This window comes from Mya arenaria, chromosome 4, assembly GCF_026914265.1.
Source record: "Mya arenaria isolate MELC-2E11 chromosome 4, ASM2691426v1".
NCBI classification, from domain to species: Eukaryota; Metazoa; Mollusca; class Bivalvia; order Myida; family Myidae; genus Mya; species Mya arenaria.
This window is the reverse complement of record NC_069125.1, coordinates 69,450,151-69,461,018: the sequence shown is the minus strand read 5'-3', so window position 1 is coordinate 69,461,018 and position 10,868 is coordinate 69,450,151. Positions and strand designations below refer to the sequence as shown.

The 10,868-nt window shown below is 36.0% G+C and overlaps 1 protein-coding gene across 1 annotated transcript; it reads left to right on the top strand.

Annotated features, from left to right (window-relative positions):
• Positions 1 to 2,425: 2,425 nt before the first annotated feature.
• Positions 2,426 to 4,799, top strand: LOC128232643 (uncharacterized). The gene is made up of 6 exons (XM_052946317.1): positions 2,426 to 2,544; positions 2,967 to 3,152; positions 3,340 to 3,603; positions 3,797 to 4,081; positions 4,381 to 4,509; positions 4,709 to 4,799. The coding sequence occupies exons 1-5, from the start codon at positions 2,496 to 2,498 to the stop codon at positions 4,497 to 4,499; spliced, it is 903 nt and encodes a 300-aa protein (XP_052802277.1). The 5' UTR covers positions 2,426 to 2,495; the 3' UTR covers positions 4,500 to 4,509; positions 4,709 to 4,799.
• The last annotated feature ends 6,069 nt before the right edge of the window (positions 4,800 to 10,868 follow it).

Below are 10,868 nucleotides of genomic sequence, written 5' to 3'. Positions count from 1 at the left end.
AGGAAAACAAAAGTTTTGAAATTAACGATTTTTTAAGACTTATTTTGTTTAATTTATTTGATATACTTTTTATAGTGTACGTATAGACATATGTCTGTGTATTTTGTTTTGAAAATGGCATTTCATTGAAATGAATTGGGTTATATTGTTTTGCTGGTTTGATGAAAATATGAGAAAATATCACGGATTTAATAACTTTTTAGGTGTTTCATTAACAACTGTTTGAAAGCAATTATTTTAATTTTGATCATTTTAATTAAGAAACTATTTCTCTTTAATCTGTTGTATTTTCGAAGTTGTTTTGTGAATAACAAGGCAAACATAGGCAAAGTCTTGCTAATGAGTAAAGTTTGATTAGTATTTATTTCATTTTCTTGACTGGGAATAGCACAAGCATTCACCCTTTTTTATATTTTCATTTTCTATTATTAAACCCCATACATTTGCGGGGGGGGGGGGGCTTCGTGGAGTTTGTTTCTATGCTGTTTCAATAATTCACCAGCCGTTGCATATTATCTATTTATCGTTCCTCCCGGTGAGAATCCATTTTTTATGTAAATAATGTACATATCATTTTAAAATACTATTTAAAATTTTAACAGTAGCCCTGAAAAGGATCGTTTTCAATTTAATAATTAGTATAGTCTTTGTTTATGCCAACATCTAATTACCAACCGGAAACGTTTTATTGTTTCTTTTAAATTCACCCTGGATGATCAACCAATTTCTATTTTATTTCTCTGTTTCATTTATCCTTGGCAAGCCTTACTCATATTGTAACACCATAGGATGGAGTGTTATAGGATTGGTTACATTATCCATCCTGGTTTGCCTGGTTACACAGCGACATTAACTTTATTGTCGATAAAATATTAATTTGTCATTTACCATCATGCTTCAATAAAACTGTGGTTGTTTTACACGGGGACTCTTATATTCACTGTGCTACATATCAGCACCTTATTAATACATACATGATCGTAAATCATAATGGTGAAAACCCGTATAAAACCCTGTTCATGCAGCGCTTTGATTTATATATAGTATGTATGCAATGTGCTGTTTGTGGAGTTTTGTGCTGTTATGTTTTTTGTTGTTTTTTTTGTTTGTTTTTTTGTTGTTGTTGTTTTTTGTGTGTGTGTGTGCGCGTGTGTGTGTGTGTTCTATGTCTTTGGCGTTTACCCAGTGCCATTAAATCGGGTTTATGTTTAAACTGTTTGCAACTGAGCTTGTTTCTGTAGTTTTTCCCATAAGAATTAAACTAGTTTAAATGGCCATAACCTCACACTTGTCCTATCATTTATCTTGAATTACATATCGAAGCCTGATCAGAGGAAACAATCTTTAAAAACCCAGAACTTAAAAATAAAAGTCTTCTTTTGCGTATGTTTATTTAGGATGACATTTAAATTGGTATCTGTTTGATGTTGTTCAATTGACCACAATACCGTGTAGTTGAAGTATTTGAGGTTTGTAGTTTTGTTTCCTTACATGAACTTAGCACGAGTATCCACGATCTGAGGCGAAAACGTCTTTATATTTGGTTGATTAACGTTTCTCGTATATTTTATTGACTACTTTCGAATGATGTTTGAAGATTGATTAAAAGTATCACAACGAATGAAATAAACTAATCGAAGATTGGTTGTTTGTAAGGTTATCTTTTAAAGCTGCACTTTGACAACTGTTTATTTTTTATTTTTTTTGTCTTAGAATCAGTCAATTGTTCCGTTAATATCTTGAAACCAATGATAAAAGACTGCTGACAAAAGATCAGATCGCAGGTTTCCATATGAATTGTTTTTAATGCCAAAAAACTCATTTTTCTTAAAGCGTTAGTAACGCCTTCAGCTATGAAACATTAATTGTTGAACGTAATTATGAAAGTGATCTGATCTTTTGTCAGCAGTCTAATTTCAATCATTTTCAGCGATTTACGCGAAAATTGGCTCATTCCAAGACAAAGTATAAAAAAATCAAAGCTGTCCATCTGTGAGAGTGCAGCTTTAAATGTCAACCTTGTACAAAGTAGAAACCCTGACCTAGGTTAAATGTGACAACACAACCAAGAACTAGACCAGCAGAAAAACAATTAAAAATATTGAGAAGTTTACGTTGTCTTACGTTTGTTTTTGAAAAGACCTTGGACTGGAATTAGGATCGTGACGTAATCGTTTTTATTTCTGACGGTGACGAATACTGAACACTTGAATATTGAAACATTGCGTTATATTTATGATTGATGCGATCAACGCATTTCCACCTGAAACTATGCATCATTATTTCCGTCTTTTTAGGAGCGATTACGTACTTTCTTTGGAATGTAAGGCAGCGTAGTGACAATGACCTGATTGATCAAGCCTTTATCAAAAAACGCATATTATAGTTAACGAACACGGTGTTTAAGATGACTTGCTGTTTAAATAAAAAGTATAAAAGGTGGTGGTTTGACGTAGCCGGCATTCAATAAGGATTCACCGACCAGACATATCACCATGAAGTATCAATTGCTGCTCGTCGTCGCTCTCTTCACAGTCAGCTCAGGTAGGACTAGTTTAGGTACTTGGATATGCTGCTGTTAACGTAATGTTAACATAGTTAGATGAGAATTCTTCATATCATGATTTCAGCATTGCATGAGTTATAGCTAATATGTACGATGGTGAACTTAACTTTGTATGTTCTGCTCGCGCATATTATGCTGGACGTAATTGTTTGTATAATAACAGCTAATGCCAGCTTTTATCAGCCGTTACCATCAACAGACTCCCTAACAATACATTAAAGTAAGGGCATTAAAAAATATGCGGGCCTCTACAAATGATAACGTAACTTCAATGTCCTTAAATATAACAGATTACTTACAAAGACATCGCATTTGGATTTAGCGTTTTAAGAAAATTAATAAAAGTAATCGATTGGACATATTGTATAGGTTTTATTTCTGTTCTGTATTTAAATTGCAGTTTCTGCCCGCGGTAAACAGCCACCATGCAAAGGTAAGATGTGCGGTGGCTACGGAGGTGGAATGGGCGGCGGATTCGGAGGTGGAATGGGCGGCGGAATAGGCGGCGGATTCGGAGGTGGAATGGGCGGCGGATTCGGCGGCATGTCCGGTGGTTATGGTGGCGGTTTGGGCGGCGGAATGAGCGGTATGTGTAGATTTTAATTGATTTGTAAAACATATCTCAACGAAATATCTTGTGAGCAAATTCTAGATCATATACTGTATTTTTAATCACTCATCATCATGAAGTCACTATGTATACGCATTACATGATAATAAGAAGCAGTAAGTAAATGAAACTACATATGTGACATTTGGTTAAATCATTTAAGGTGGGTACATGGGAGGGTACGGTGGATTTACCGGTGGAAAGAAATTTGGCGGTGCTGGCGGTTATGGAAGTGGAGGCGGCGGATACGGTTATGGTGGAGGATTCGGTGGTGGTATGTCCGGCGGATATGGAGGCATGTCTAGCGGACTAGGTGGATACGGTGGCATGTCCGGCGGACACGGTGGTGGTGGACACGGCCACGGCGGCGGTTACGGTGGCGGCATGTCCGGTGGATACGGTGGCGGCTTTGGCGGTGGAATGAGCGGTTAGTGTACATTTGCACTGATTTGCAAAACATATATCTTCGAATATTTTCGTGATAGTTAAACACTGAGGCAATTCCAAAACATACACATATTTTAAGTCAGTTATCAAGCACTGTGTATACGCATTACATGCTAATAAGAAACGATAAACAAGCGAAACTACATCTGTGACATCTGGTTAAATCATTTAAGGTGGATACATGGGAGGACATGGTGGATTTACCAGCGGAAAGAAATTCGGCGGTGGTGGCGGTTATGGAGGTGGAGGAGGGGGATATGGTGGCGGATATGGCGGTGGTATGTCCGGCGGATACGGTGGTGGATACGGTGGCATGTCCGGCGGATACGGTGGCGGATTCGGCGGCATGTCTGGCGGATTTGGTGGTGGATACGGTGGCATGTCAAGTGGATACGGTGGCGGATACGGTGGAATGTCTGGCGGATTCGGTGGAGGCATGTCCGGTGGTTATGGCAGCAGTACGTATAAAACATAACTCCTAGGATTCATAGCCCAGATAAGACTGATTTCGAATACAAACTCTCGATTGAAACATTAGTATCGATTACTTCTATAATTCTACCAATAGTATAAATGGACACTTCTTAATACGTAGGTTTTCTCGGATAGTTCTGAGTAAAGATTTAATTCTGTACGATCAAGGACAGCGGTTGCCGAACAAGTTTAAAAACATATCTTGATTCTTAAAGTGTTATGAACACAGGAAGACATGCTATAAGAGTTATTTTAATGCACAACGTTATCTCTATATTCCCAGGAGGCCGATATTGCAAATGCGCTCCACGGTGCAACAAATGGCAGAAGTTTGTCGGCCGATGCCCATGGTGCAAGAAGGGCTGCAAGCTGGTGTTCTGTTGCAACCGCGGTAAAATGTAAACTCTATGAGGTAGGTTTCATCTTAATATTCTCGAGTTTCGCATACAACATTTATTAAACCGCTTTTTTGAAATACGTTTAGAGATATTCTTTTATGAAACGTTTGTTGATACCGTATGATCGATCGAGCATTTTATTAAATAGGGTTAAGAGGCAAATGACTGAGAACAAATAGCCAATTAAAATATGAATGTTTTTTTTCTCTCCAGATACTGACATCTTACGAACTTCTACTGATAACCTCATTCTACAATATACATTCAGTGTATTTATTTTAATTAAAGCATTTTGAAAATGCAATTGGTGTTTACTCATTCGTTTTGCCCAATGGTAACTTGTTATCTGAAATGGAAACTAGAGGTGAAGTGACCAGTAGCCAACAATAACACCAAATACCTTGTTGAATGCACACAACTAAGGTCGAACATACACTGAACAAGAAACACAAAATGTACCAACAACCCAAGAATATATCACACATGCATCACAATAATGTATCCGTTAGTATTGGGGTATCCGCCTTAAAACGATCACAGCAACGGGTGCAATCTGGGGGTTTTAAACCCTTATTTAATACTTTACCTTACTCTTGTCACAACAGTTGTAACAAAGTGTATCGCATGACCGATACTCATTAAAATGAAAGCGCGGAATGCGTTGAAAGGCTGTAGGCGCGAAAAGCTTGATTTTACTTGTTTTCAATTCTGGACACAGGTAGTAAAAGTCGAATCAAAAATATTTTTTAGAGGCTCAAACCTCTAACCGATAAGTGACTGTCATTACCTAAGAGTAGGTAATGTCAACTGACGATTTATAAATAAATTAGTTCTATTCATAACAGTAACTGATGAACCTTTATATACTCGCAAGTTTTTTGCTAGTGTAAAGTTAATTAAATGAGACCTGATATTGACTATTTGTACTAGGTAAAGTAAGACAGGGTCTTTTAGCGAACACGTTTCTATATTCTCCATAATTATCTATAATTATCTATTTCCCTCCCTTCCTAACCATGATTATTCAGCTTTCTTTCAAATTCACATTAACGTTGCAATCTTATGAACCTATTTGAATAAAGTGGTCTTTTAATGCACTATTTTAAACCGCATAACACCATACATCCAATTTTGTAACCCCGGCGCATTAATTCTTATAACATGTCATGTCGAAAAGTAGATCTGGCGAGACCTGATTTCGATTATAGGTACTATAGTATCCAAGCATGTGGTCTACAAACTAAAACGCATGGCACAATGATTTTTCAAAGTGAAAATATAGAATCGACCGGGTTAGTGAAAACAAACATTTTTTACGCATAATACCATACACCTATTTTACACTTCTATCTTACTCATCCAAGAACACTCTTGAATAAACTTATGCATTCACTACAAATCCTTTATGGTCTTAACGTCCCTACGCACTAAAGACAAACACATGTTTGAATGGGACAAGACTTTGATTTATTTTAGCACAGAGTGGAACAGTGAGACACACACAAACGATAAACAAATACTCTTCATAAATACTTTAACAACACTGTAAAGTTCGAACATACTGTTCTATTTAGTCTGAATTCTGCCGGCACACCCGGCACATGCCCTGATGAAACCTGTAGACCAATAGGCGTCAATAATAGGAATGACAGCCGCCCACGAAAAACACATTGTGGATGAAACGTGTTGCCGAAGCGATGCACGTAGGGCTTAACTAAACAGATAACCTCTAATTCATTCCTCAGAAAATAGGAACGACGGAATCCATCCGGACATGCATTCATGTGAAAAACAAATTTTAAACAAGTATATAAATATATTTTTCAAATTTGAATGAAATCGACGTTCACTGTTAGAAGTCAAGCCTAGAACTGATCTGCCCGCCAATATTACCGACCACTCTAGCTCAATTACCAAGTGACTTTCACGCTCAAATGACGCGCCCATTTGCGCTCATAACACGTTAAGACATTCGTTCTGCCTTATAATTTGTAACGGCCAGATCTATCAACACATAGCTCTCTGCTTTCACTATAAATTGTCAAGACAGTGATTATGATAACTATTTAAGTATCAATATGCCTTTCCTAACTTATTTCCTTACTGCCGCGTGTCCATAACTGCGTTTATTGGGCGATAACTGTTTTAGTAACGAAATATCTGCTTTATGTGAATTGGTTCTATGCAGCTTACTGTCCGTGAATCTGGCAAATATCCATTTTTCAGAATAATACTAAAGCATATATCATATAGATTCAGAAGCATAATTAAGCTACCTTTGATATATCCATGTATTATTCGGTCAAACCCAGCCGGAGTCTTACCGTTGTTAGGAGTATGTACAACTTTATATACTTGATCTAAACCGATCTCGTCATTAAGACTATTTTCTATATCAATATTTAGAAAATCTGCAATTGACTCGTTATTTTGGTTAGTATTGTTTGTCAGACTTGAGTTCTTCATTGATAAAATACTGATCAGTCAACGTCAGGTTGATTCTGTTTCTCATTAAGTCTATTCAGATATTTTCAAAAGTCCAGTTTCGTTCATTTAAAAAAGAATCTTACAAAAGTTTTTCTCCTATGTAATTTGCATAGTCTTGGAAAGCTCTTTTTACATGGTGATTATTTCGTGCGTCATATATTTTAATAAGACTTTTCTACATCTATATATATATCATTTAGGCACGCGTGTTGGTGTTAGTGTAAGTGCGTTTTGACAGGTTGTATACGCTAATCTTCAATATGTTCAGAGTATTGACTATTTGTATAATTACTAAATTCAGCCAAAAATCAGCTTTTCATCAGAACATGAACAGTTCTGAAATGAATCAAATATAACTTGAATCATCGATATAATTATGGCAATGTGAACTTATGTGAAGTAGTTGAACCATAACTCTGTGACTCATCGTGACCTGAATTGCCTCTCTGGATACAAAAAATGCTGAAACACAAACGTTTAACAAAAGTTAATGGTACTGCAAAGAACTAAACGAACTTGAAGAATCTTTATCATTATGGTCTAGTGAACTTACGTACAGTACAAAAAAAGCATAATAATGTATAAAATTAAAAGTAAAGAAAAAACACTTGTTAATGTATAATAAGTTGTGTGCCTAATTTGTTGTTCGAAGGATTCCTTTCTATTTTAAACTCTCCACTTACAAGTTTTTTCTCGGTAAGCTTGTGGAAATGTAATGTACAAAAAGTTCTGCTCTGTGAAAATTAGAATTTCGAATTGGATGATTTTGCAATATACCCCTAAATATTGCAGTCATAGACTAAATAAGTAATCAAAACCGTGGCTGTGATTTTATTATAAATAATACAACCCGAACGCTGAAAATAAAGGCAGTTCTTTTATTCAACACATGGACTCCCACATGACTAATTCAGAGTCTCCAGTGACCGGATATGAGCTGGATTTCTATATTCCGACACAATTGGTTGTCGTTTCCTTCATCAATGAATCCAAACATATTGGGAATGCATCGGAACCGAGTACCTACCTCCCTTGCTAAAACACGTAACTTTTTCTTACCAATAAAACCTATGTAGACCACAGCATTTACAAGCTACTTGTATAAGGATAATTCGAGGATATGATAATTCTAATCATTGTTTTGATTTTTCGATAAAAATCCTGGTCCAAGTAATTGGGATTTTTGATTTAGCATTCCTATGCCTGCAATTATCTGTCCGACAGCGGTTCACAAATTATGACAGGCAATAACGCATAACATATTTTTTAGTAGTACGATACACTGTCTACTTGACTTGTTAAGCAATTCCTCTACCGCTACTTAGTAAAATCCTATTTTGGAGTGATCGAATGATCTAATAGAAATGGAAATAAATGGAGACTTTATTGTTTAGTAAACCATATCAAAACAAATCAATACTATTATTTGTGACGGTACAACTAGAATGCCAGGTACTTAACCTCGTTTATGGGTATGGTCACACACCCAATACCGTAACAAAAACCATCACCAGATACTGTTTTAAAATGAATACCTTTTCACGGTGGATCGCCGTACACAGGAAATAGTAGGCCTTGCGAGACGTAAGCAATATTTATGTAATGAACAGGTATTTCTTTACACGATTTTTCTGTTAATTTTAAATGATTATTATTGTCAGATGTTTTTCCAACCTGTAAACATGCAATATATCCCAGATTTGTTTGAAAGCAGTGCAATACGTTTTTGAAACCTAACAGCACTCTCAAAATTTTCACATGTGTTCATTATATCTCTGATTTAAGTTGAACTTCAGCTTGAACTCGAATTTATTTCTGAGCTGTTCGAATTACTCATTATTAAGATACAGCCTTGATATGTCCACATTATATGGACTGGGTATAATATTTTGTGTACTGGGTATAGCTGTACACTATGAAATAGTGTACTGTGGATAGTAGTTTACTGATTGTGTCATAGTCGTAGTAGTATTTGGTGCATATATAAAAATTACAACATATAAATATAATTTAAAATGAGGAACTAGAGCTCTATAAAATTTAAAGGAATGTGTAATATATGTTGTTGTTTTTTAATATCAAGTATATAAGGGTTTTTTGTCTAAAATGGAGGCAAATACGTATTTGATTCATTTATTATGTTGGTTTTGTTTGGGTTTAACAACCTATCGACAACTTTGGTCATTGAAAGGCGTTGGCAGTCCGTACATGATCTAATTGGCCTCCATAATCAGGGCATTCTTCGATTTCACCTGTTAGTAGAATATGTTATTGTTTCTAGTTTCACTGCAAGCGACTGACAACTTTCCCACTTGAATAAGAAATATGTAATGCATTGCCTGTCCGTTCGCCTGTTTGTCTACTCGTTCGTTCAGAACAATAACTGCTTCTCTAGGATGTAAATCCAAATTCACAGAAGTGTATAGCATATAGCATAACTCACTGAGGTCATAATATTTAAGATCAAAGCGCACTTTGGAAGTATATGTCACTTGTCCAATATTGTTTTTCTTTGAAATGTGTAACAAATGATTGCATCTTGAAGTGTAAACTTTCGACACGCTTTCGCCTTCAGATTAAAATGTCCCAGTGTCCCTACTGTGCCGAGGCGACACACGACTGCAATGTCACCATTCAACTTTCGATTGATGCTCACCCAAATAATGAAATTAAAGTTGTCAATCAAAAGATCAGTGAAGCCTAATGTCAAGAACAGGGAAAACAATAGCATCTGCAAACGACGTAAAATTTATATGCAGCTTAATTTGAAAAACAATATATATTCAAATGGTGTCACAATGACAGTGACTATGAATGCTAAATATCAACACTGTGATTAGAATATTCATAAGGCGCATGTCAATTCCCAGTACAAAGAAAGCTATACTCCAAACAATATCTGCGTTAAAATGTTTATACTCCGTTCATAACCACTGCGAATTTAAACGAGAAATTCTCAGATGTAACTTAGAAGTTCTTAAAAGGATTCGAAGCAGAGATTTTTGACTAAAAATAAAGAAACTCCTCGGTTCAAAATTTTATTATTTGACGTTCACAGATACGCTTCTCTGAGATGACTTCTTCAGGAATAGTTGTCCTTATTCAGAGAGAAGAGTTTAGATTCGTTAATAACTTCCTCGAAGACTTCATTTTATCTTATATTTGGTTACTGATCCAGTGGTTGATTCTAATAGACCATTATTACTCTTTAGGGGTGCCCATTTACTTCTAGGCAATGATCAAATACAGTTGCGATAGCCCCACTTGTAACTGAAACAACTTAGGTGAATCAGATCTCTGATTCCACTTAGCAAAACATCTCTGACCTTTATTCTTCGTACGCAGTTACTCGAGCAGCTATGGCTAATCAAGAGAATGAGAACAACAATAACACAGATGTTGACTAAACTAACACTTATATAGGTCAGTCCTTAATACAGATATAAACAAACCCCTTTCACCTTGTCTGGATGACTCCCGAACATACTTGGCAAAATCTAATTGTTCTCTTATTGTTGTCCTTGCTCTTCTGTTCAGTAAATACTTGGGAAACCATTAAGGCTAGATAGTTTGGTCCATGCACTGTCGACAGAAAGTATGATCTTTATTTTGTTGTTAACCATCCTGGAAGGCGTTAACAAACATAAATTAGTTTTGTTAACGTGTAACTTTTTGATAAACCAGTGTCGGTTGTATACTCTGTCACACATGAAACATGCCACTATGATGAATTAGAGTGCAATTGTGATAACACTGGTATGTCAGATCCTGGTTCCGCTAAGCTGAAAACGTTTAATTCTTCAAAATCTAGACCAGAAACTTGATCAACTGGAGCCATCACAAAGGAATGAATATGAACGATTTATCAATGAATATGAGCAACAAG

Coding starts and splice junctions, on each gene's coding strand:
- LOC128232643 (XM_052946317.1), top strand. CDS start 2,496: ATGAAGTATCAATTGCTGCTCGTCGTCGCTCTCTTCACAGTCAGCTCA. Junction 3,153..3,339: donor TTTGGGCGGCGGAATGAGCG/GTATGTGTAGAT, acceptor AAATCATTTAAG/GTGGGTACATGGGAGGGTAC. Junction 4,082..4,380: donor GTCCGGTGGTTATGGCAGCA/GTACGTATAAAA, acceptor CTATATTCCCAG/GAGGCCGATATTGCAAATGC.